The sequence below is a fragment of the Drosophila erecta genome, unplaced genomic scaffold (genome assembly GCF_003286155.1).
Source record: "Drosophila erecta strain 14021-0224.00,06,07 unplaced genomic scaffold, DereRS2 tig00000092-arrow-pilon, whole genome shotgun sequence".
In the NCBI taxonomy this organism is placed as follows: Eukaryota; Metazoa; Arthropoda; class Insecta; order Diptera; family Drosophilidae; genus Drosophila; species Drosophila erecta.
In genome coordinates this window covers 2,727,816-2,749,720 of record NW_020825207.1, presented here as the reverse complement: position 1 = coordinate 2,749,720, position 21,905 = coordinate 2,727,816, and the positions used below count along the sequence as shown (strand labels likewise).

The 21,905-nt window shown below is 42.5% G+C and overlaps 7 protein-coding genes across 9 annotated transcripts; 5 read left to right on the top strand and 2 right to left on the bottom strand.

Moving 5' to 3' along the window:
* Positions 1-226: 226 nt before the first annotated feature.
* On the bottom strand, positions 227-3,332 carry LOC6547481 (dynein regulatory complex subunit 2). Its single transcript, XM_001976241.3, has 5 exons — positions 3,087-3,332; positions 2,772-3,024; positions 2,294-2,517; positions 796-1,374; positions 227-728 (listed from the first exon to the last, which is right to left on the bottom strand). Exons 1-5 carry the CDS (start codon positions 3,225-3,227, stop codon positions 294-296), a joined length of 1,632 nt encoding a protein of 543 aa, XP_001976277.1. The 5' UTR covers positions 3,228-3,332; the 3' UTR covers positions 227-293.
* On the top strand, positions 1,570-2,591 carry LOC6547415 (general odorant-binding protein 71). Its single transcript, XM_001976242.3, has 2 exons — positions 1,570-1,942; positions 2,036-2,591. Exons 1-2 carry the CDS (start codon positions 1,586-1,588, stop codon positions 2,279-2,281), a joined length of 603 nt encoding a protein of 200 aa, XP_001976278.1. The 5' UTR covers positions 1,570-1,585; the 3' UTR covers positions 2,282-2,591.
* Positions 3,333-3,444: 112 nt separating the features above from the next.
* On the top strand, positions 3,445-4,507 carry LOC6547416. Its single transcript, XM_001976243.3, has 3 exons — positions 3,445-3,621; positions 3,750-4,101; positions 4,161-4,507. The coding sequence occupies exons 1-3, from the start codon at positions 3,571-3,573 to the stop codon at positions 4,370-4,372; spliced, it is 615 nt and encodes a 204-aa protein (XP_001976279.2). The 5' UTR covers positions 3,445-3,570; the 3' UTR covers positions 4,373-4,507.
* A 142-nt stretch (positions 4,508-4,649) lies between these two features.
* On the bottom strand, positions 4,650-5,443 carry LOC6547417 (general odorant-binding protein 66). Its single transcript, XM_001976244.2, has 3 exons — positions 5,387-5,443; positions 4,982-5,330; positions 4,650-4,924 (listed from the first exon to the last, which is right to left on the bottom strand). Exons 1-3 carry the CDS (start codon positions 5,426-5,428, stop codon positions 4,716-4,718), a joined length of 600 nt encoding a protein of 199 aa, XP_001976280.1. The 5' UTR covers positions 5,429-5,443; the 3' UTR covers positions 4,650-4,715.
* Positions 5,444-5,683: 240 nt separating this feature from the next.
* Positions 5,684-6,552, top strand: LOC6547418. The gene is made up of 3 exons (XM_001976245.2): positions 5,684-5,839; positions 5,896-6,024; positions 6,079-6,552. The coding sequence occupies exons 1-3, from the start codon at positions 5,714-5,716 to the stop codon at positions 6,475-6,477; spliced, it is 654 nt and encodes a 217-aa protein (XP_001976281.1). The 5' UTR covers positions 5,684-5,713; the 3' UTR covers positions 6,478-6,552.
* On the top strand, positions 6,541-17,404 carry LOC6547419 (cilia- and flagella-associated protein 61). Of its 3 annotated transcripts, none has more exons than XM_026981146.1 (14): positions 6,541-6,870; positions 6,930-7,205; positions 13,313-13,606; positions 13,660-13,767; positions 13,823-13,950; positions 14,004-14,284; positions 14,337-14,894; positions 14,951-15,234; positions 15,380-15,616; positions 15,673-16,247; positions 16,298-16,461; positions 16,523-16,771; positions 16,831-17,040; positions 17,097-17,404. In XM_026981146.1, the coding sequence occupies exons 1-14, from the start codon at positions 6,602-6,604 to the stop codon at positions 17,319-17,321; spliced, it is 3,858 nt and encodes a 1,285-aa protein (XP_026836947.1). In that variant the 5' UTR covers positions 6,541-6,601; the 3' UTR covers positions 17,322-17,404. The 3 variants fall into 3 exon arrangements, with proteins under 3 accessions (XP_026836947.1, XP_001976282.2, XP_026836948.1); XM_001976246.3 differs by having other exon boundaries at positions 6,930-7,244; XM_026981147.1 differs by lacking the exons at positions 14,004-14,284; positions 14,337-14,894; positions 14,951-15,234; ... (4 more) ...; positions 16,831-17,040; positions 17,097-17,404 and having other exon boundaries at positions 13,660-13,760; positions 13,823-13,845.
* On the top strand, positions 17,381-21,902 carry LOC6547420 (cilia- and flagella-associated protein 61). The gene is made up of 14 exons (XM_001976247.3): positions 17,381-17,690; positions 17,742-18,041; positions 18,096-18,237; positions 18,297-18,460; positions 18,518-18,663; positions 18,736-19,031; positions 19,090-19,433; positions 19,492-19,684; positions 19,751-20,040; positions 20,100-20,336; positions 20,397-20,959; positions 21,014-21,177; positions 21,234-21,479; positions 21,527-21,902. Exons 1-14 carry the CDS (start codon positions 17,416-17,418, stop codon positions 21,872-21,874), a joined length of 3,708 nt encoding a protein of 1,235 aa, XP_001976283.1. The 5' UTR covers positions 17,381-17,415; the 3' UTR covers positions 21,875-21,902.
* Positions 21,903-21,905: the final 3 nt, after the last annotated feature.

Below are 21,905 nucleotides of genomic sequence, written 5' to 3'. Positions count from 1 at the left end.
GGCAGCGCCGGCTGGAGTCGCTATTTGAATTCAAAATTGGTTTCTATTAAACTGAAATTGAAAACGAAATTGCAAAATATAAAAGATTACTCATATTTAAATTCGAGTAATGATTGTGTTTTGAGTTAGCCTGGCGTTGCAGTTGAAAGGCTTACTAAAAAGGGCAGTTTTCTTTAGAGTATATATTTAATTTGTATATGGATGCTTAAATACGCTAATATGAAAATTTATGTTGGAGAAAGTGAATGATTGTAATGATAGTGGATAAATCCCGCACAACATTGAAGTGCAAGTTATTCCATTCTAGCCAGGTTTATTTTGCCCCTAGTCAAGGTCCTCGAGCGAACCACGTTGGAGAGGTTGGCCTCGAAGGCAGGCGGCCGGCTGCGTCCCGGATGGAAGTGGAAAGTGGGCTGAGTGGGCGGAGTGGGCGCCGGCGGGCGACGACCAGTCGGCTGGGCACTCTTCACCAGCTTGGGCTGGAGCTGCAGCCGCGACACTCTGTCCACGGACATGCTCTTGGGCCGCCGGGCCAGATATGTGTGGACGTGGCTATTGGAGCCGTGAGCAATGTTCAAGTTGATCAGGTACTCCTGCAGCTGCGCCTTCAGCTGGCTGTTCTCCGCCTCCAGGCGACGCTTCTGTTGCTTCAGGCAGGCCACGTCCACGGCCACGTTGTTGACCCGTCGCCAGAAGGACTCCATTTGGGGTACCACAGCCACCTCGTCCTTGCAAGGTAAACAAATGGTTTATCACAGTGTAAAATGCGGGAATTAACTAATGCTTTTTACCCACCTTCAGAAGATCTGTGGCTGGATCAGCTAAGGAACCATTACCCTGGTCCTTTATATCTCGAATCTCGATTATCTCCTTGGAGATTTCCGGCAGCTGAAACATCCGCTCCCGCTGGGTTTCCATCTTGGCACAGACCGCAGACAGCTGAGCTAGAGTCTCGCCCTTGGCCGCAGTTTCCTGGAGGAATTCCAAGGCATTGTAGCTCTCCACGGACATGAGCTTGAACAGCTGATGATCCCGGGACACCTCCTGCTCCACACAGGTGCGCAGCTCCCTCAGGCGCTCGGTCAACTGCTGTTTGATGGCCTGCCGCTGCTCCAGTTGCCCCTGTTGCTTGACATAGAACTCCTCGGAGACCAGACGCAAATTGGCCAGCTGGTCCACCAGGTGCTCGATATCGTGGGTCTGCTGGCTGATCTGGAGGGCTGCCTCCTCATCCCGCTGCTTCAGGTCCACGTACTCCGAGTAAAAGCCCTCGATGTGCTGACAGTAGCCGGCCAGAACAGCCTGATACTCCTGCCACAGCTTCTCCAGTCGAGCTTCACCTCTGGAGGTGATCTGCTCCAGCTGCAGTTGCATCTGAAAGTTGCATTCAAATGAACATGTTTTTAACAGCTATTAAATAACCTTTATATTAAAAAATAATCTTTGAAGCGCATTGCACGCAATGGTAAAATGAAGATTGATATGTGACTTGGTTCATTGTGCGTCAGTCACTCTGTAATTTGGATGCCATTCTCCCGAACTATAAATGTAGTGGGCTTAGCTGCTCCTCCATTCAGTTCCCAAGATGAATTTAATTTTGCTGTTGATTGGCTTGAGCTGCGGCATCTGCTCCATTTACGCACTGAAATGCAGATCCCAGGAAGGATTAGGTGAAGCGGAGCTCAAGCGAACTGTGCGCAGCTGCATGCATCGCCAGGACGACGACGAGGATCGAGGACGCGGTGGACAGGGTCGGCAGGGCAAGGGGTATGAGTACGGTTACGGAATGGATCAGGATGAGGAGCAGGACAGGAATCCAGGCAGCAGGGGCGGCTATGGCAATCGCAGGCAACGGGGACTGAGGCAATCGGATGGAAGGAACCACACCAGCAGCGATGGAGGTCAGTGTGTGGCGCAGTGCTTTTTCGAGCAGATGAATATGGTAGGTTTTCCAAGGGACTCCGCTCAAAACCACCTCCAAAATCCACATCCTTAGTAGAAGCAAGAGCTTATCCCCCTCGTTTCTCACACACAGGTGGATGGCAATGGGATGCCCGATCGGCGCAAGGTGAGCTATATGCTGACCAAGGACCTTCGGGATCGGGAGCTGCGCAACTTCTACACGGACACCGTGCAGCAGTGCTTCCGGTATCTGGAGAGCAACGGAAGGGGTCGGCACCACAAGTGCGCGGTGGCCCGGGAACTGGTCAAGTGCATGTCGGAGTACGCGAAGGCGCAGTGCGAGGATTGGGAGGAGCACGGCAACATGCTCTTCAACTAGGAGTAAACTTACCCCACTTTTTAGGTCCTCGCAGCGGTCCAGGAAGCGCTCGTGGTTGTCCCGGATCCCGCCATCGGTGTTCTCCTCCAGCTGATAGAAGACGCACTCCAGTTGCTGCTGCTTCTGGGCATGCATCTCCTTGAACGCGGCGGAGTCCTGCTCCCACTGGCTCAGCACCGCCTGCTTGTCGTCCTCGTAGATCGTCCGGAAGAACTCGATGCGATCTCTGTGGGTATCTGGGTTGGAAATAAGTAATTTTTCGAATTATTCTTACGGCTTATAATACACGTACGTAAAAATACTCTAATAATTTATGGATTTGCTTTGATATATTTGTGAATTCCAATCGTTTTGAAGGAAAGAATCATTAGGTTGTATAATGCAATTGGTTAGATCATAAAATACAATGCTGTGGCTGGGTATTTAGCTTCTGATTAAAAGTTGTCAGATATGGTAAATGTGATTTTCAATGAGGTTATTCCAAAGTTACCAACGATCCTGGTGACATTCTCCATGTGCGACTGCTGCAGATTGGCGTACATATCCTCGGTGGATTCGATGTGAGCGATGAGGCGATGGATCACCTGGTCCTTGCGCTTGAGTGCCTCCTGAAAGAAGGACTCCACATCGACAATTTCGCGGCGCAGCTCTTGGATTTTCACCTGGCGCAAAATGCTGCGCCACTCCTGGTTGATTTTGGCCATGTTGAGTCGCCCAAAGGCGTCCTCCCTTTTGAGTTTGTTCTATGTTGATGAAAAAATATACTCTGTGGATTTTGATTTAGTGTAAATTGGTGGAGTGCAACCTTCATGTACATGGAAATTAGCTGCATTTTCCGGCGTCTCGTCTCTTCCTCCATGTCGGCCCTCATTTGCAAATACCTGGCCCGCTCCTCCTCGGACATTTTGGCCAATTTATTGCCTTTTCCTTTACCCTTTTTGCCCATGATTTAGTTTTATTTGACAGCTATACAAAATCAGCTTATCAAATTTCGAATAGCCAATCTATGGCTAATTAGGCGCAAGAGCAAAGCGCCGCCTCGGAAAATAAATAACAAATTGACTGCCGGCGTTGCCATGACAAGATTCACTAGCCCACCCGCACCCACATCCACATCCGCCAGTCCCACTCCATATAATTTCGCTTTCTGTCGCCAGGTTTGTTGCCATAGTAATGGATGCGAATTAAATTAATGCGGAACATTGCAAAACTCCATTAGGGCTGTCCATCAAAGGGGAACCATTTGACATATAAATCGGAGGCCGAACCGCCGGAATGCAGTCATCTCCATGATGTTGAGAACTGGCTTCGTGATTTGTGTGATTCTATCACTGCTCTGGGTACGAACTCATAAGGGTGTTTTTAATGGATTCCACGCAGCTAATCGGATTTATAGAATATGATAGCAGTTGGGAATCAGTATTCAAGCTCCGATTAAAGCCTTTAATATTTGGATGTTTCCTTCAAGGAGGGACTGCTAGCTATCCGAGTTCACTGCCGGCACACGGAGCGCATTCACGAGGAGAACATCCACCACTGCTGCCAGCATCCCGATGGCCACAACGATGTCACGGAAATGTGCGCCAAGCAGACCAACTTCCGACTGCCCAATCCCGAAGAGGAGGCCATCGAGGATGTGACGGTGGACCAGGCGATGCTCGGCACCTGCTGGGCCAAGTGCGTCTTCGATCACTACAACCTGATGGAGAACAACACGCTGGATATGGTCAAGGTGCGCACGCACTACAAGCGCTACCACCAAACGGATCCGGAGTATGAGACTGAAATGCTGAATGCCTACGAGAAGTGTCACTCGCAATGTGAGCTCATACTTGTAAACATGTGTTTTAAAAATTTAAGTTTCCACTCCCCATTTTAGCTGAGGATGCCACCGAGCAGTTCCTGTCACTGCCAATTATTAGGGCTTTCTCCACCGCCAAGTTCTGTAAGCCGGTCTCGAGCATCATCATGTCCTGCGTCATCTACAACTTCTTCCACAATTGTCCAAAGAATCGCTGGTCAAATACCACCGAGTGCGTGGAAACCCTGGCCTTCGCCAAGAAGTGCAAGGATGTGCTGACTACCATGTAAGCACTTTGCAGTCCTGCCTCAAGGAATAGATTCCAATTGTTGAAACCTACTGGTTTATTCAACGATTAAAGCAAATCAATGGCGCTCAACACATGTATTTTTTTCATGGTTCAATAATAATGGTGGGCGATTAAAAGCTAAATGCACAATCAACTCAATCAAATGGGTTTATCGTTATCTAACCAGCTGCAAAAATTCGCAATTTATTCAAATCAAGTTGATGGTATTCGTTTTACAATAAAACAACCTTGCATACAGAATTGCACTTTTTCTATTTAAAGAAAGTAACATACATCTAGTAAATTGTAAATGTATTGTTCTTTATTGGAGAAAGAGGATATGTTCACAAAGTGGCCAGCGAGTTCTGGCACTTCTTGCTGAAGGCCAGGGTGTCCTCGCACTCCTTGGTCTTGGACCAGCGATCCGCCGGACAGTTGTGGAAGAACTGGCGGATGACGCAGGCCAGGATGACGCTGGACTTGGGATCGCAGAACTGCTGGGACATTTGCTTGAAGAGGGGCTTCGACAGGAACATGGAGGTATTCTCCTCACCTTTGGAGAAATGTATCAGTTAACCGAGAAGTGCCCACTGAATTAACTACTCCATACTTTTGCCGTGACAGTGATCAAAGGCGTTGATCATTTCCTTGACATACTCGGGATCATCGGAGAACCTTTCGGTGAACAAGCTCCTCACGGCATCCATGTCCAAGGCATTGTCCTTCATCAGGTTCAGTTTGCTGAAGACGCACTTGCCAAAGCAAGTACCCCGGATGGCTCGGTCCGCCGTGATGTCCACCAGTGCCTCCTCGTTTTGGTTGGGCAGCGTGAAGTTGGTCTCCTTGGCACATCCTTCGATTACATCGTTGTGTCCATCGGGATGCTTGCAGCAGTAGTGGATGTGCTCCTCATTGATGGCCTCCGTATTCTCGCAATCAATTTTAATGCCCCCAGCACACTAAAACATGTATTTTTGGATATGTAGGCAATGTGATTTCCATCCCAAGAACTCACCCAAATGAGGCTGAAAAAACTGAACAAAAGGGTGCACTTCATAGCGCTGTCGATTCTACCAAAATCAGACCACTTCGACTGCTTATATAGTTATTCACATGTCATTTAAATTAAAATAGGAAATCGCTGCCAATTTGCCAAATGTCTAGCCATCAGGCTGTCTGCAAATGTATCTTTTTCCGCTCATTTAATTCCAGCCATTACAACGGACATTTGTTACATTTAATTAAGCAATCCAATTTGGGCTTAAACGTATTTGTACAAATAATGAGCACTCATGGTTTTATAAATGTTATGACCATTGAAAATAATAACATTCGAAGAGCAATGGTCAACTTCGTTTGTTACTGGACGTTTTTAATTCTGGTGGCCGTTTCAAAGGCTCAGGACGAGGAAACTTCTTCGGTTGCCACAGCTTCAGGTGAATTGACTGAGAAAAAGTGTAACACATCGGTGAGCTTACTTTAAAGCCTTGTAGCAATGGTATTACATTTACAACATTCCTTTAGAGGGATGACTGCTGTTCTGAGCTTTATATAGGGGAAGAGGAGGACCTGGTCAAGTGCTTCGTTATACACTCACCCAAGCTGCCAGCGGATGGAGACGCTGACGTCGGCAAGACCCTGAGGTTTCTTTCGGTGGGTACCTAAAACTTTATGATTATAGTATGCTCTTTGTATCTCCCTTTTCAGTGCTTTGTGGAGTGCCTGTACAAGCAAAAGAAGTACATTGGCAAGAGCGATACTATCAACATGAAGATGGTCAAGCTGGATGCAGAAAAGACCTTTGTGGATCGGCCCAAGGAGAAGGATTATCACATTGCCATGTTCGACGTCTGCCGCAAGGATGCAGTCGGGATCTACAACCTGCTGAAGGCCAGTCCTGGGGCCAAGGTGCTCCTAAAGGAAGCGTGTCGTCCCTATCTCTTGATGGTGTTCATGTGCATCAGCGAATACCATCAGAAGCACGAGTGCCCCTACTTCCGGTGGGAGGGCACTGCGAAGGCAGGAACTAAGGATCTGTGCGAAAGTGCCAAGGCCGAATGCTATCAAATTGATGGAATTACACTGCCCACAAAGAGTCCTGTCTAAAAATACACTTCTCAAAAAGCAAGTGAATTTAAAAACTCAAAAATGTCATGTAATAAAATTAAGCTCATAAACGCAGTATGTCTTTTAGTTTTAGTCACACTTCGTACATAAATTATTCGCACTGATGAATCGGTTTCAAATTCGCTTGGCTGAAGTGGCGGACCAGGATGGGCTCAACAAGCTGTTCCGATCGCCAGGTGTCAAGTGGTTCGGCAATATCCGTCCGAAGTATCGTGGCAAGGACTTCCTGTTCCATTCCTATCAGACCTACAGGATATTGGCTCTTTGCAGTGAGACCTCCGCATTGGTGGCCTACGCCGAATTCCGCAACTATCCCTCCATCGCCGCCTTGCCCATGGATTGCTGGCTGGAGTGGTTGTCCGCCAGATACTGGTACTGATACAGGACCTTAAGTTGTTCAATATACCGCCTATTTGGCATTTATCCTGTAGCTTACCCATGTCGATCAGCTGGCTGAATGCGTTGTTCTTCAACTTTTGCATCTACAAGAGCAACTACTCCACGGTTCTGGTGGAGATCATTAAGGACGTGCTCTACAGGGAGAACAGGGTGTGGTTTCTGATCGCTGTGAGGACTCCGTACGTGTCACAACCCAAGCACTTTGTGGAATCCTTCGAGGACTTGGAGAAAATATGCCAGGTCTTTTATCCACTGGAATACAGCATGGACTGGAATAACAACACACAGTCCTTATACATTGTGGATAGGTTCGTCCTTCTGCCGAGGATTACTTACCGGAAGGCACTGTAAGTTCTGTTATGTTCCTTCTTCAAAATTTCTTCGAATTATCAAAAATAGCATATGAAATGCTGAAATGCAAGTGCCTTGACTGATTTGTATAGAGTATTTAAATATAAAAGGCATTTTCAAAAAGCGGCAGACTAATCAGTTTGTCTGAAATTGATATTGCCTACTAAGATTTAACATTTTTTAAATGTCAATTTATCTTAATCGGATTTTGATGTATGTCAATTTTTCTGATGTATGATGTTGTAGAAATCGAAAAAAAATGAAAAAATGTCCCAAGGCTGAATTTCTAAACTCCATAACTCAACTTATTTTAATCGGATTTTGAAGTGGCATACCTCTAAATGTTTCTGGCGCAATTCTCTAAAAATCTGCATTCAAATTTAGAAATTTATTTTTTTTGAATTTTTTTTCAATTTTTCTGATGTATGATGTTGTAGAAATCGAAAAAAGGCCCTCAGGCTGAATTTCTAAACTCCATAACTCAACTTATTTTAATCGGATTTTGAAGTGGCATACCTCTAAATGTTTCTGGCGCAATTCTCTAAAAATCTGCGTTCAAATTTAGAAATTTATTTTTTTGGAATATTTTTTCAATTTTTCTGATGTATGATGTTGTAGAAATCGAAAAAAGGCCCTCAGGCTGAATTTCTAAACTCCATAACTCAACTTATTTTAATCGGATTTTGAAGTGGCATACCTCTAAATGTTTCTGGCGCAATTCTCTCAAAATCTGCATTCAAATTTAGAAATTTATTTTTTTTGAATTTTTTTTTCATTTTTTCTGATGTATGATGTTGTAGAAATCGAAAAAAGGCCCTCAGGCTGAATTTCTAAACACCATAACTCAACTTATTTTAATCGGATTTTGAAGTGGCATACCTCTAAATGTTTCTGGCGCAATTCTCTAAAAATCTGCATTCAAATTTAGAAATTTATTTTTTTGGAATTTTTTTTCAATTTTTCTGATGTATGATGTTGTAGAAATCGAAAAAAGGCCCTCAGGCTGAATTTCTAAACTCCATAACTCAACTTATTTTAATCGGATTTTGAAGTGGCATACCTCTAAATGTTTCTGGCGCAATTCTCTAAAAATCTGCATTCAAATTTAGAAATTTATTTTTTTGGAATTTTTTTTCAATTTTTCTGATGTATGATGTTGTAGAAATCGAAAAAAGGCCCTCAGGCTGAATTTCTAAACTCCATAACTCAACTTATTTTTATCGGATTTTGAAGTGGCATACCTCTAAATGTTTCTGGCGCAATTCTCTAAAAATCTGCATTCAAATTTAGAAATTTATTTTTTTTGAATTTTTTTTTTCAATTTTTCTGATGTATGATGTTGTAGAAATCGAAAAAAGGCCCTCAGGCTGAATTTCTAAACACCATAACTCAACTTATTTTAATCGGATTTTGAAGTGGCATACCTCTAAATGTTTCTGGCGCAATTCTCTAAAAATCTGCATTCAAATTTAGAAATTTATTTTTTTGGAATTTTTTTTCAATTTTTCTGATGTATGATGTTGTAGAAATCGAAAAAAGGCCCTCAGGCTGAATTTCTAAACTCCATAACTCAACTTATTTTAATCGGATTTTGAAGTGGCATACCTCTAAATGTTTCTGGCGCAATTCTCTAAAAATCTGCATTCAAATTTAGAAATTTATTTTTTTTGATTTTTTTTTCAATTTTTCTGATGTATGATGTAGAAATCCAAAAAAATGAAAAAATGTCCCAAGGCTGAATTTCTAAACTCCATAACTCAACTTATTTTAATCGGATTTTGAAGTGGCATACCTCTAAATGTTTCTGGCGCAATTCTCTAAAAATCTGCATTCAAATTTAGAAATTTATTTTTTTTGAATTTTTTTTTCAATTTTTCTGATGTATGATGTTGTAGAAATCGAAAAAAGGCCCTCAGGCTGAATTTCTAAACTTCATAACTCAACTTATTTTAATCGGATTTTGAAGTGGCATACCTCTAAATGTTTCTGGCGCAATTCTCTAAAAATCTGCGTTCAAATTTAGAAATTTATTTTTTTGGAATATTTTTTCAATTTTTCTGATGTATGATGTTGTAGAAATCGAAAAAAGGCCCTCAGGCTGAATTTCTAAACTCCATAACTCAACTTATTTTAATCGGATTTTGAAGTGGCATACCTCTAAATGTTTCTGGCGCAATTCTCTCAAAATCTGCATTCAAATTTAGAAATTTATTTTTTTTGAATTTTTTTTTCATTTTTTCTGATGTATGATGTTGTAGAAATCGAAAAAAGGCCCTCAGGCTGAATTTCTAAACACCATAACTCAACTTATTTTAATCGGATTTTGAAGTGGCATACCTCTAAATGTTTCTGGCGCAATTCTCTAAAAATCTGCATTCAAATTTAGAAATTTATTTTTTTGGAATTTTTTTTCAATTTTTCTGATGTATGATGTTGTAGAAATCGAAAAAAGGCCCTCAGGCTGAATTTCTAAACTCCATAACTCAACTTATTTTAATCGGATTTTGAAGTGGCATACCTCTAAATGTTTCTGGCGCAATTCTCTAAAAATCTGCATTCAAATTTAGAAATTTATTTTTTTGGAATTTTTTTTCAATTTTTCTGATGTATGATGTTGTAGAAATCGAAAAAAGGCCCTCAGGCTGAATTTCTAAACTCCATAACTCAACTTATTTTTATCGGATTTTGAAGTGGCATACCTCTAAATGTTTCTGGCGCAATTCTCTAAAAATCTGCATTCAAATTTAGAAATTTATTTTTTTTGAATTTTTTTTTTCAATTTTTCTGATGTATGATGTTGTAGAAATCGAAAAAAGGCCCTCAGGCTGAATTTCTAAACACCATAACTCAACTTATTTTAATCGGATTTTGAAGTGGCATACCTCTAAATGTTTCTGGCGCAATTCTCTAAAAATCTGCATTCAAATTTAGAAATTTATTTTTTTGGAATTTTTTTTCAATTTTTCTGATGTATGATGTTGTAGAAATCGAAAAAAGGCCCTCAGGCTGAATTTCTAAACTCCATAACTCAACTTATTTTAATCGGATTTTGAAGTGGCATACCTCTAAATGTTTCTGGCGCAATTCTCTAAAAATCTGCATTCAAATTTAGAAATTTATTTTTTTTGATTTTTTTTTCAATTTTTCTGATGTATGATGTAGAAATCCAAAAAAATGAAAAAATGTCCCAAGGCTGAATTTCTAAACTCCATAACTCAACTTATTTTAATCGGATTTTGAAGTGGCATACCTCTAAATGTTTCTGGCGCAATTCTCTAAAAATCTGCATTCAAATTTAGAAATTTATTTTTTTTGAATTTTTTTTTCAATTTTTCTGATGTATGATGTTGTAGAAATCGAAAAAAGGCCCTCAGGCTGAATTTCTAAACACCATAACTCAACTTATTTTAATCGGATTTTGAAGTGGCATACCTCTAAATGTTTCTGGCGCAATTCTCTAAAAATCTGCATTCAAATTTAGAAATTTATTTTTTTTGAATTTTTTTTCAATTTTTCTGATGTATGATGTTGTAGAAATCGAAAAAAGGCCCTCAGGCTGAATTTCTAAACACCATAACTCAACTTATTTTAATCGGATTTTGGAGTGGCATACCTCTAAATGTTTCTGGCGCAATTCTCTAAAAATCTGCATTCAAATTTAGAAATTTATTTTTTTTGATTTTTTTTCAATTTTTCTGATGTATGATGTTGTAGAAATCGAAAAAAGGCCCTCAGGCTGAATTTCTAAACTCCATAACTCAACTTATTTTAATCGGATTTTGAAGTGGAATACCTCTAAATGTTTCTGGCGCAATTTTCTAAAAATCTGCATTCAAATTTAGAAATTTATTTTTTTTGAATTTTTTTTCAATTTTTCTGATGTATGATGTTGTAGAAATCGAAAAAAGGCCCTCAGGCTGAATTTCTAAACACCATAACTCAACTTATTTTAATCGGATTTTGAAGTGGCATACCTCTAAATGTTTCTGGCGCAATTCTCTAAAAATCTGCATTCAAATTTAGAAATTTATTTTTTTTGATTTTTTTTTTCAATTTTTCTGATGTATGATGTAGAAATCCAAAAAAATGAAAAAATGTCCCAAGGCTGAATTTCTAAACTCCATAACTCAACTTATTTTAATCGGATTTTGAAGTGGCATACCTCTAAATGTTTCTGGCGCAATTCTCTAAATATCTGCATTCAAATTTAGAAATTTATTTTTTTTGAATTTTTTTTCAATTTTTCTGATGTATGATGTTGTAGAAATCGAAAAAAGGCCCTCAGGCTGAATTTCTAAACACCATAACTCAACTTATTTTAATCGGATTTTGAAGTGGCATACCTCTAAATGTTTCTGGCGCAATTCTCTAAAAATCTGCATTCAAATTTAGAAATTTATTTTTTTTGATTTTTTTTTCAATTTTTCTGATGTATGATGTAGAAATCCAAAAAAATGAAAAAATGTCCCAAGGCTGAATTTCTAAACTCCATAACTCAACTTATTTTAATCGGATTTTGAAGTGGCATACCTCTAAATGTTTCTGGCGCAATTCTCTAAAAATCTGCATTCAAATTTAGAAATTTATTTTTTTTGAATTTTTTTTTCAATTTTTCTGATGTATGATGTTGTAGAAATCGCAAAAAAGGCCCTCAGGCTGAATTTCTAAACTTCATAACTCAACCTATTTTAATCGGATTTTGAAGTGGCATACCTCTAAATGTTTCTGGCGCAATTCTCTAAAAATCTGCATTCAAATTTAGAAATTTATTTTTTTTGAATTTTTTTTCAATTTTTCTGATGTATGATGTTGTAGAAATCGAAAAAAGGCCCTCAGGCTGAATTTCTAAACTCCATAACTCAACTTATTTTAATCGGATTTTGAAGTGGCATACCTCTAAATGTTTCTGGCGCAATTCTCTAAATATCTGCATTCAAATTTAGAAATTTATTTTTTTTGAATTTTTTTTCAATTTTTCTGATGTATGATGTTGTAGAAATCGAAAAAAGGCCCTCAGGCTGAATTTCTAAACACCATAACTCAACTTATTTTAATCGGATTTTGAAGTGGCATACCTCTAAATGTTTCTGGCGCAATTCTCTAAAAATCTGCATTCAAATTTAGAAATTTATTTTTTTTGATTTTTTTTTCAATTTTTCTGATGTATGATGTAGAAATCCAAAAAAATGAAAAAATGTCCCAAGGCTGAATTTCTAAACTCCATAACTCAACTTATTTTAATCGGATTTTGAAGTGGCATACCTCTAAATGTTTCTGGCGCAATTCTCTAAAAATCTGCATTCAAATTTAGAAATTTATTTTTTTTGAATTTTTTTTTCAATTTTTCTGATGTATGATGTTGTAGAAATCGAAAAAAGGCCCTCAGGCTGAATTTCTAAACTTCATAACTCAACCTATGTTAATCGGATTTTGAAGTGGCATACCTCTAAATGTTTCTGGCGCAATTCTCTAAAAATCTGCATTCAAATTTAGAAATTTATTTTTTTTGAATTTTTTTCAATTTTTCTGATGTATGATGTTGTAGAAATCGAAAAAAGGCCCTCAGGCTGAATTTCTAAACTCCATAACTCAACTTATTTTAATCGGATTTTGAAGTGGCATACCTCTAAATGTTTCTGGCGCAATTCTCTAAAAATCTGCATTCAAATTTAGAAATTTATTTTTTTTGAATTTTTTTTTCAATTTTTCTTATGTAATGATTTGTAGAAATCGAAAAAAAGGGAAAAAAGGCCCTCAGGCTGAAGTTCTAAACTCCATAACTCAACTTATTTTAATCGGATTTTGAAGTGGCATACCTCTAAATGTTTCTGGTGCAATTCTCTAAAAATCTGCATTCAAATTTAGAAATTTATTTTTTTTGATTTTTTTTTCAATTTTTCTGATGTATGATGTTGTAGAAATCGAAAAAAAGGGAAAAAAGGCCCTCAGGCTGAATTTTCTCGTTTGCACTTCCACTAGCTGAGTAACGGGTATCTGATAGTCGGGGATCTCGACTATAGCATTCTATCTTGTTCCTCTTATATTTCAATTATTTCCCATGAAGGGCCGAAGATAACGACGATGTTATTGCAATCCAAGCGGTCGAAAACCCAGAACTCCGAGAGGAGCTGGGCGACTACTATATCGCCGAGGAGGTAATGGCACAGAATCCGCGGAGCATGCTGGTTGTGGGCGAAATAATTAACCAATGCCAGGAGTCAGAAATGGCCATCTTCCTGTGGCTGTCCTCGGATATTGACATTGTGTTCTATGTGCGCAACTACCAGATGGAGCAGTTCGGCAACCTGGTGAAGCCCGTCGATGGAAGGTCCTTCCACTACCAGACGATGACGGTGTCGTAAGTGTAGGGTTCTCGTGTGGAAGAGTATGTCCTTACCGCATGTCCTGCAGATCGGTTCAGAGAAGGGCGGAGGCCAGCATGTTCACCGCAGATGCCCTGGACGATCTGGATGCGGTCACGATCCTGGGCGGACTGCAGAGGGTTGACAGCGGTATGAGGTGTGATTATATTTTAATTTTAAAGGAAAATATCCTCATTGCTATTTATCAACAGCGTGGCCAGCCTGGGTAAGATGAAGGTCAGCTCCATTGGCGGCACAATTGACGATACTAATGTGGCGACTGAAAACAAGTTCTTCATGCGCGAATGCCTGTACTCCAAGTTCAAGTACATTCTTGAGAGTGAGTAGTGCTTCGAATTCCGGATGCTCGGTGCATAACCTTGGCTTATCTAGAACTACACAACAACGATTACTATTTGCGGCACGACGAAAGCGTGATTAATTTTATATATCCCGCCGGAAAAGAGCCCGCGGGTCCGGCAGCCGTGGAGGCGGCATCGAACGTTTTCCTTCTCAGGTGCATTGTGGCACGACAGGATTTCCCGCTGTCACGCCTCTTCAACGCAATGGTGGCCATGTTTTGCGCCTATCCGGATAGGGACTACTGCATGATGCTGATGACCGCGAAGCACAAGGCGAGCAAGAGCTATCTGGAGGTGTTGCAGTACTTTATGGTAAGTCAGATTTCATTTAAGTGCATAAGATATTACCATTATCAAACCGCAGCCAGTGGCATCACGGCCCAGTAATGTGTCCAGCCTGGACGACCTATTCATAACACATCGCAGCACCATCTTTGGCGAGATTAGCCTGTACAAACTGGAAAAGGAGGACGTGCCACATGTGCACAACTTGTGCCTCGGCAACTTGCCCAGTAGCGCACAAGCTCCAAACTCCAGCAGCAGCAGCTTCTCGTACTGCTCCAAGGTGAACGAGCGGGAGGAGCTGGACCACGAGCTCCATGTCCTCGACTTGATCATGAAGGATGTGCTGGAGAATGAGTTTAGTGAATTCGCGGTGTTCACGATTCGGTGTGGGATCTCCACGAGATCGGTTAGGGAAAACACTTCGATTGGTTTTGTGGTGATCCGAGAGTTCCACAGTCATGACAAGCTTTTTGAACACTACCACCTTCCCAAGCACGAACATCATTTGAATCGACGAAGGGCGGAGATCATATCGCTGCGATTACACCCTCTTTTCTTAGTTAGTGCCGATCTGATATTTAGGGATTTGGCCAGGAAGACGAGCTTTTACGACTATTACTTCATCAATTCTTTCGACGTAAGTAAATAGGGTGCTGGGAATGAGTATTTACTTGTTATCAAATTACTTTATAGGGCCATAAGTACAGCAACGACTTGAAAAAAATGATGATGGTCGTGGAGCCGAAGCCCATTAAAAAGGTTCCGATATTTTCTAGGATCCAGACAGATCAGAAAAAATCGAAGAAAAAGCTGGATCTACCCTTGCCAAATTTCTCTAGGGATCATATGATCATCTATCGTCACAAACTCAGGCCGGTTAAGTGGTTCAGCAACAGCAAAAAGCTGGTCATCATTGGATTCAGTGCAGTGACGAAGGCCTTCCTGCGACAGCTCGTGTTCCAATGGAATAGCAAGGAGTAAGTAAACAGTTTACTGTGTGTTAACTATAATGAGATTTCCTTATACTTTTCACGTGTTTGGCTGCACGAGTGCGATCTGTAATATGAGCCCACGAGCCGGATACTTTCTGTTTTTTTAAATATGTTTGAAACTACTCCTCAGCCACAAGAACTCGGAAAACTTCACCTGTTTGACGCGGCTTCAAGTGACTGTGATTTGCAGGGCGGGAATCGTAGAGGCGGACTACGACAGCCTATTCAAGTGTCCTTATTGCACTAGTAGCCTAGGATGCTATCTCTCGTACCGAAATGAGTCATGCTACGTAAGAGATTGTTGTATGCGGATCGATTTGCGATACTGGGTGCACTTTGTGCCTGGAAAGGTCGAAAAGGTCGATAGGTAGGATAGTCAAAAACTCATAGAACAGTGTTTAACAGTACTTTCAAAATGCGCAGACAGAAAAAGTTTGTGAAGCTCGATTCCTGCGAAATTTACTACGACACGCTATTGCTAATGTGTGACCGGATGTTCGTACTCCGTTGCATAGATATGCCGGTGTACTCGGCACGACCTTGCAACCTCGTCGAGGTCAACTTCCGCCTGAATAAGTTCCTGCTCTTCTATAAGGTTCGTGCACTCCTGGAGGACATGCCGCGAACGTATTTGGTCCTGGTGTATGGCAACAACTTGCACACCTACGAGTGCATTGCCTTTCTGATTGGTCACGGTGTGGATTGTTCGCGCATGGTGCTCGTCCAGCCACATCGCGTCAGTGGAAAGGATGCGGAAATGAAGGAAAAGTGTCCCTACTGGGACGAAAACTTGCAGTTGATCCTAGACGATATCCTAGTCGAAAAGGGAGTCAACATCTTCACGGACTACGACTTTCACCATTACAATATGCATGAGTCAACCGACTTCATTATGGAGGTGATATTTCAGCATTTTCCCACCCAAAAACAGGCGACCTTCGAATGCGACCTCTTTATCTCCTTCCAGGAAGGACACCTCCACCAACGGCACAAGCAATGTGAGTGTACTCAATGGCCAATATCTTGTGTAACATATGGCATTTCTTAGGGCTGAGGAATGCCGGCATCCAGCTCGAAGGTAATGAGATCCTGGTGAACGAGCGCTACCAGACCAATGATCCAGATATCTATGCAGCTGGCAGCTTTATCAAAATGCGGCAGAAGCCCAACTACCAATACAAATTTGTCAGTGAGAGAGAGTTGGCCCGCAAGGTGAGCAGGACGTCGTTTTGTCCATTTCACAATGCCCACTTCAGATGCCCAATACTTTTAGATCTTACATCATCTGGGCTTAGTTATAGACAAGAATTTCGAGGACCGATTCGCTGAGCCTGTGCTCTTCCAGGCCATTCTGCCGCTGCGGTACTTCATCACAAAAGTGACCATGCCGCGGAGATACCTCCTTTCCCAGTTGCCTGTCATAAAAACTTGCAACTTGACCACATACAAGAACCAAACCTTCTGTCGTGTGGGACTATCAACGCGTATGTTGGTGGATGAGATCGTGGTTGTAACCAAAAAAGTACGATTGTTTTGTAATTCATTTTGTACAATTCAATAATTGTATGGTTGTCACTTCAGGAGTGCCAGCTGGATTTCTTGCTGTTCTTTTGTGGCAAGCACGAGTTGCTCCTGAACAAGCTGAAGTCGCGCTATAGGGCCCACTTGATTCACTCCTTTCTGAAGTTTTTCCAGGAGCCCTGGACAGAGTTGATCATGCATGATGACTTTGAGGAGCTGCAGGCGGAGAATAAGGAGCTGCTCAGCCCCATGGCTGTTTCGGCACTATCAGTGGGTTCATCGCGGTCCTTGTAAACATATTTGCCCTACTATTTGATCCTTTACAGCGCCCAGATCGTGGAGCCCTGGGCGAATTGACGGATATGGATTTCTTCACCCTGAACAAGCGCTACATCGAGCTCAAACTACTGTCTTTCCTGAGGGAGCATCGGCGAGACTTTCGTCATAAGTTCGCCCTGCCCGAAGACTTTCTCAAATTGGACCTGGCTGACTACGAGAGATACATGGATACGGAGGAAAATGATTCGTCATCGGACTTGAGTGAAACATAGTTTTCGAATGCAAAGCAATCCGGTTGTGTACTTTCCGATTTTTATGTGCAGTGCTCAGGCTCAAATACACATTGTACTTATTTAAAAACAAAAAATGACCACCACTCAAGACATATTAGTCGTAACGGCGGGAAGTCGGGATCAGCGGCGCATAGAAGACCTCTATGAGGCCAAAAACACGTGGCACTTTGGGGTGAAGGAAACGCCGCCACTGGATACTCTTTTCTGTAAAAACCAGGCGCAGCGACTGATAGTCTACAACAAACAGGAGTTTCACCTGTTGCTGGCCTACAGCGAGTTTGCCAACCATCCCAATATTCCGGTGCTAGCCAGCGATCTGTGGCTCCACTGGCTAAATGTTCGCTTTTGGTATGCTCTTTGAAACTCCAGGCTCCCCAATGTACATATCTCGCCCAATAGCCTAGATCTTCCCATCACGCTGCTCAACGCCATATTCTTCAACTTCTTCATCTGCAAGGATGGCCATCCGCAAATGCTCAAGAAGGTCATCTTGGAGGTCTTCTACACCGAGCACCTGGTCAACTATATGCTTGTGGTTAAGCCCCCAGGCAGTCCGCGCGGCCAATACGATGCCATTCAGGCCTTTGGCACCACCTTCTACCCAAAGTACTCCAAGGTCTCGGAGCAGAAGCATATGCCAGCGGTCATCGTGATCCAACGGCGCAACACCATGCCAGTTCTGTCCTTTCGCAAGGCTCTGTAAGTCGGTCCGCGAGATCTTCATCCACTGTCCTCCTTTTCATTACTTTCCAGACCCGAGGACAATGACGATATCGTGGAAATGATAGATTCCGAGGATCCGGAACTGCGGAAAAAGCACGGCGACTTTTACATCGCCGAGCATCTGTTGAATGTGGAAGGTACCGATCATAACGATAAGATCATAATTGCTGAGGTGCGTACGCGTGTTTTCTCATTAGACCACCCAAAACTGACCTTGGAGAAATGTTGCAGTTCGAGGAGGAGATTGCCGATAACGTCAAGGGAGCTGGCCTAATGTGGCTATCCCAATCCCTTGATATTAAGGTGCTGGCCACCAACTATCACTTCGAACGTTTGGGCAACTTGGTGCGGTACACACCGGGCTTCAAGCACGCCCACGTGGAGTTCAAAGTGATGTAAGGATGCATGCACTCCATTTAGAATCTTCCTAAAAATGTTGCACATTTATTTAGCTCAGTGGTGCACAAGTCCTATAAGGAGCTATTCACAAGAAAACAAATGGAAGATAGATATAAATCGCGCGTAAGCCTAATTAACGAGGGCGAACAGGCTGAGGCGAGAAATATTTTATTCAGAAAGTACAAGCACATTTACGAGGGTGAGTATATCGAGGGTACCACGGACACCATCCTTATCGAGGTTCCTACATTAAAATCAATGCCGTTTCTAGATCTTCGCACGGGAGTATATTACATGACAGCATATCAGGATAAGCTGGAGATCTGTTTCGATTTGCCAGATGGCGAGCATGCGACGAGCGAGAATCGGCTGCAATACTTGGCAAAGGCCTCCAATGGATTCCTGCTGAAGATGTTCCAGTTGCATCCACTGGTCCGCTACGAGTACACATTCCACTCCTTGTCAGCCATGTTCAGCGCCTTTCCGGACCACGATTACTGTGTGACCATGGTGCCGGCCAACGTGTCCACGAGTCCTTGCCAGCGGGAGCTGCTCCGGTTCTTTCTGGTGAGTGCAGAGGAATGTTCGAAACTCCGATGGAATTTCCTTGAATTCTATCCTTCAGCCGGTTGCCCATCGTCCGGGCAGCGCCGTGTCCGAAAACTTGTTCGTTGCCCATCGAAGTACGCTGTTTGGGGAACTCCGCGTACACCGACTCGAAAGCCAGGAGGTGGATGAAATCAGAACCTTGATAAGCAAGCAGGCACGCAAGAGGGACAGCTTGTCCGAAGATGGATCTGAGGATAGCAACGGGCTGGACGATTACACCGAGGACGTTCTGACCATATTTGAAGCTATCATTAAGGACATCCTCGAGAATCCCATGTGTGAACTGACCTGTTTCACCATTCGCTGCGGTCAATCGAAGAAGCATACCGACTGTCCTTTGGTTGGTTTTCTAATACTCAGGTTGGATTGAGAACTGTCTAAAATATATATACATAGCTAACATAACGTTTCCCTTTAGTCCCTTTTTGGTGTATGACGATATAAGCAAGGTATTCATGATGCCCAGAGACCAGTTTTCGATGACGCACAAACGAGGCGAGATTGTCATGTTCAGGCTGCATCCATTTTTCCAGATGTGGTGCAATCCGATCCTTCGCACGGTTGCCTTGTACGATAATTACCGAGAACTGTACTACATGCACTTCTTTAGTGTGGGTTATCTATCCGTCAGTTGTACAAAGTTTGCACGCATTTGAAAGGGCTCCTCTGATTTCTAGGGTATCTCGCTTCCCAACGATCTGATGTACAACATGATGCCGGTTGAGCCTCGCCGCATGAAGAAGAATCTGTTCAACTACAAGTGCGTCTCCTTCCGGCGCCGGGTGGCGGTAGGAAACACATCCCAAAGCACAAATATCGATATCTGCACCAGCCGCATGCGGCTCTTTTGCCACAATCTGCAGCCCACAATGCACATGGGTGGCAAGAGCTCCCTGGTTGTCGTGGGCTTCTCGCACACGAGCATGGCCTTTCTGCGGACTGTCATCTTCGCTTGGAATTCAAAGGAGTAAGAGGATACTAGCGTAGTTCCCATGAAAGCTTAATATCTCATCAAATGCTTGGTAGCTTGATTAATTATCAGAAGTACAACTGCCTGCCCATGTTGGACATCACGGTTCTGGTGGGTCATGGAGTTGTGGAATCGGCATATGATTGTGACTTTTCGTGCAACTACTGCGCGAATGGCAGGAACTGCTATGTGGACACCGGAAACGTGAATCCTTTTGTGAGGGATACCATGCAGCGGATGGATGTGAGGCATTGGGTGCGTTTCGTTTCCGGAACTATGAAAAGTATAAAGAGGTGAGTGACTGAGTCCATAAATCGCCATATAGCTATAAATCTTACCATTCTCCTTTTCAGACAGGAGAAGGTGCTGGAGCTGTCGGACGGCTGTCATCTGTACTACGAGAAGCTGGTGCTGATGGCTGCCACAAGGTTCGGTTTTGAGGACAAGGAATTTAAGGGGCATCCGATTCCCCTGAACTATGTGGTGAACAATCATCGTCTGGACAGGATTATCTTCTACCACAAAGTGCGTGAGATAGTCGAGCTAATGGATTCGTACAACATTATAGTCTACGGATACAATCTGTGCATCTACGAGTGCATTCACTTTTTGGTCACACACGGTTGCAAGGCCCAGAACATCACATATGTGCAGCCTCATGTGCGGACGGAAATGGAGGAACTTGCCAATCCCGAATTGGATTCCCGGCTAGATCCGATTATCCTGGAAATGCTAGCTGACTTAGGAGTCACGGTATACTTGTCCACAAGCTACAGCCAGTTTATTATGAGTCAAGACAACTCGACTATTGAGAAGGTAGAGCTGGTCATGCATCCATCTAATGAAAAGATCGTGCTGGACTGCGAACTCTTTGTCAACTACAATGTGAATAGCATAAGTACGGCTTTGCAGAATGGTGAGCCAAATTAGCATAACAATACGCTCCATCTAATTCTGTGTTCCTTACCAGTTCTCACTGAAGCGGGAATTGAGTTATGTGATAGGATGATCGTGGTCAATTCACGATATTGCACAAATGATCGCAATATATTCGCCGCTGGTAGAAACATAATCATGGTACCCAAGCCCAACTTTCAGTATACCAACTGCAGCCCACAAGAAATGGCTGAAAAAGTGAGCATTCAGCTAAAGTTAGGTAGTACATATATATACAATTTTGGCATCTTTAGTTGGCCTACGAATTGAACATGGCGAAGCTAGTGATGCAGTCGCGATACTCCAAGCCGTACATGTTTACGGGAATCCTGCCAATGGGCTACCAGATCATCAAGTTCACCCAACCGAAGCCCCTGCTTATAGGTCAACTACCGATCGAGTTTTCCGAGACCATGACTACCTATGATGATGGGGACTTTTGCCGCATTCGACTCAACAAGAAGCTGATTGTCATAGAGATTGTCTGCGTCACCAAGAAGGTAAGCAGTAGCTTGGATTATACAGATAATTTATAACATTTGTGCAGCCGAAGAGACTTTACTTCATGGAGTACTTTTGTGGCAAGCACGCAATGCTTCTCAATGATCTCCGTGGTCGCTTCCAATCAGGTTGGATCCAGAACTTCCTGGAGTTCTTTCAACAACCCTGGACGGAGCTGCTGATGCACGATAGATTCGAGGATCTGCAGTTGAAGAACCGCAGACTTCTGCTCTCCATGCTGCTGATGAACAACAAGGATAATCCCAGGAGCAGTTTGGAAAACACGCAGAGACAAAAGCTGGAGGAAAACGTGATCGATTTTGTGCGAACCTATCGAAAGGATTTCACCCACGAGTTTGCGCTGCCGGAGGATTGGGGTGTCTTTAATCTATAAACACTACAAAATGGTGTAAATAATCATAGTG

What these genes read in the sequence shown, in the direction of transcription:
- LOC6547415 (XM_001976242.3), top strand. Translation starts at nt 1,586, where the DNA reads ATGAATTTAATTTTGCTGTTGATTGGCTTGAGCTGCGGCATCTGCTCC. An exon ending in TTTTCGAGCAGATGAATATG is followed by an intron (nt 1,943 to 2,035) that starts GTAGGTTTTCCA and finishes TCTCACACACAG; the next exon opens with GTGGATGGCAATGGGATGCC.
- LOC6547481 (XM_001976241.3), bottom strand. Translation starts at nt 3,227, where the DNA reads ATGGGCAAAAAGGGTAAAGGAAAAGGCAATAAATTGGCCAAAATGTCC. An exon ending in GAATGTCACCAGGATCGTTG is followed by an intron (nt 2,518 to 2,771) that starts GTAACTTTGGAA and finishes TTTCCAACCCAG; the next exon opens with ATACCCACAGAGATCGCATC. An exon ending in GCGAGGACCTAAAAAGTGGG is followed by an intron (nt 1,375 to 2,293) that starts GTAAGTTTACTC and finishes TGCAACTTTCAG; the next exon opens with ATGCAACTGCAGCTGGAGCA.
- LOC6547416 (XM_001976243.3), top strand. Translation starts at nt 3,571, where the DNA reads ATGATGTTGAGAACTGGCTTCGTGATTTGTGTGATTCTATCACTGCTC. An exon ending in TGATTCTATCACTGCTCTGG is followed by an intron (nt 3,622 to 3,749) that starts GTACGAACTCAT and finishes GTTTCCTTCAAG; the next exon opens with GAGGGACTGCTAGCTATCCG. An exon ending in CGAGAAGTGTCACTCGCAAT is followed by an intron (nt 4,102 to 4,160) that starts GTGAGCTCATAC and finishes TCCCCATTTTAG; the next exon opens with CTGAGGATGCCACCGAGCAG.
- LOC6547417 (XM_001976244.2), bottom strand. Translation starts at nt 5,428, where the DNA reads ATGAAGTGCACCCTTTTGTTCAGTTTTTTCAGCCTCATTTGG. An exon ending in GTTTTTTCAGCCTCATTTGG is followed by an intron (nt 5,331 to 5,386) that starts GTGAGTTCTTGG and finishes TACATGTTTTAG; the next exon opens with TGTGCTGGGGGCATTAAAAT. An exon ending in TGATCACTGTCACGGCAAAA is followed by an intron (nt 4,925 to 4,981) that starts GTATGGAGTAGT and finishes ATTTCTCCAAAG; the next exon opens with GTGAGGAGAATACCTCCATG.
- LOC6547418 (XM_001976245.2), top strand. Translation starts at nt 5,714, where the DNA reads ATGGTCAACTTCGTTTGTTACTGGACGTTTTTAATTCTGGTGGCCGTT. An exon ending in AGAAAAAGTGTAACACATCG is followed by an intron (nt 5,840 to 5,895) that starts GTGAGCTTACTT and finishes ACATTCCTTTAG; the next exon opens with AGGGATGACTGCTGTTCTGA. An exon ending in AGACCCTGAGGTTTCTTTCG is followed by an intron (nt 6,025 to 6,078) that starts GTGGGTACCTAA and finishes CTCCCTTTTCAG; the next exon opens with TGCTTTGTGGAGTGCCTGTA.
- LOC6547419 (XM_001976246.3), top strand. Translation starts at nt 6,602, where the DNA reads ATGAATCGGTTTCAAATTCGCTTGGCTGAAGTGGCGGACCAGGATGGG. An exon ending in TGGTTGTCCGCCAGATACTG is followed by an intron (nt 6,871 to 6,929) that starts GTACTGATACAG and finishes TTTATCCTGTAG; the next exon opens with CTTACCCATGTCGATCAGCT. An exon ending in ACTTCATCAATTCTTTCGAC is followed by an intron (nt 14,895 to 14,950) that starts GTAAGTAAATAG and finishes ATTACTTTATAG; the next exon opens with GGCCATAAGTACAGCAACGA.
- LOC6547420 (XM_001976247.3), top strand. Translation starts at nt 17,416, where the DNA reads ATGACCACCACTCAAGACATATTAGTCGTAACGGCGGGAAGTCGGGAT. An exon ending in ATAAGATCATAATTGCTGAG is followed by an intron (nt 18,238 to 18,296) that starts GTGCGTACGCGT and finishes GAAATGTTGCAG; the next exon opens with TTCGAGGAGGAGATTGCCGA. An exon ending in GTTGGTTTTCTAATACTCAG is followed by an intron (nt 19,434 to 19,491) that starts GTTGGATTGAGA and finishes GTTTCCCTTTAG; the next exon opens with TCCCTTTTTGGTGTATGACG.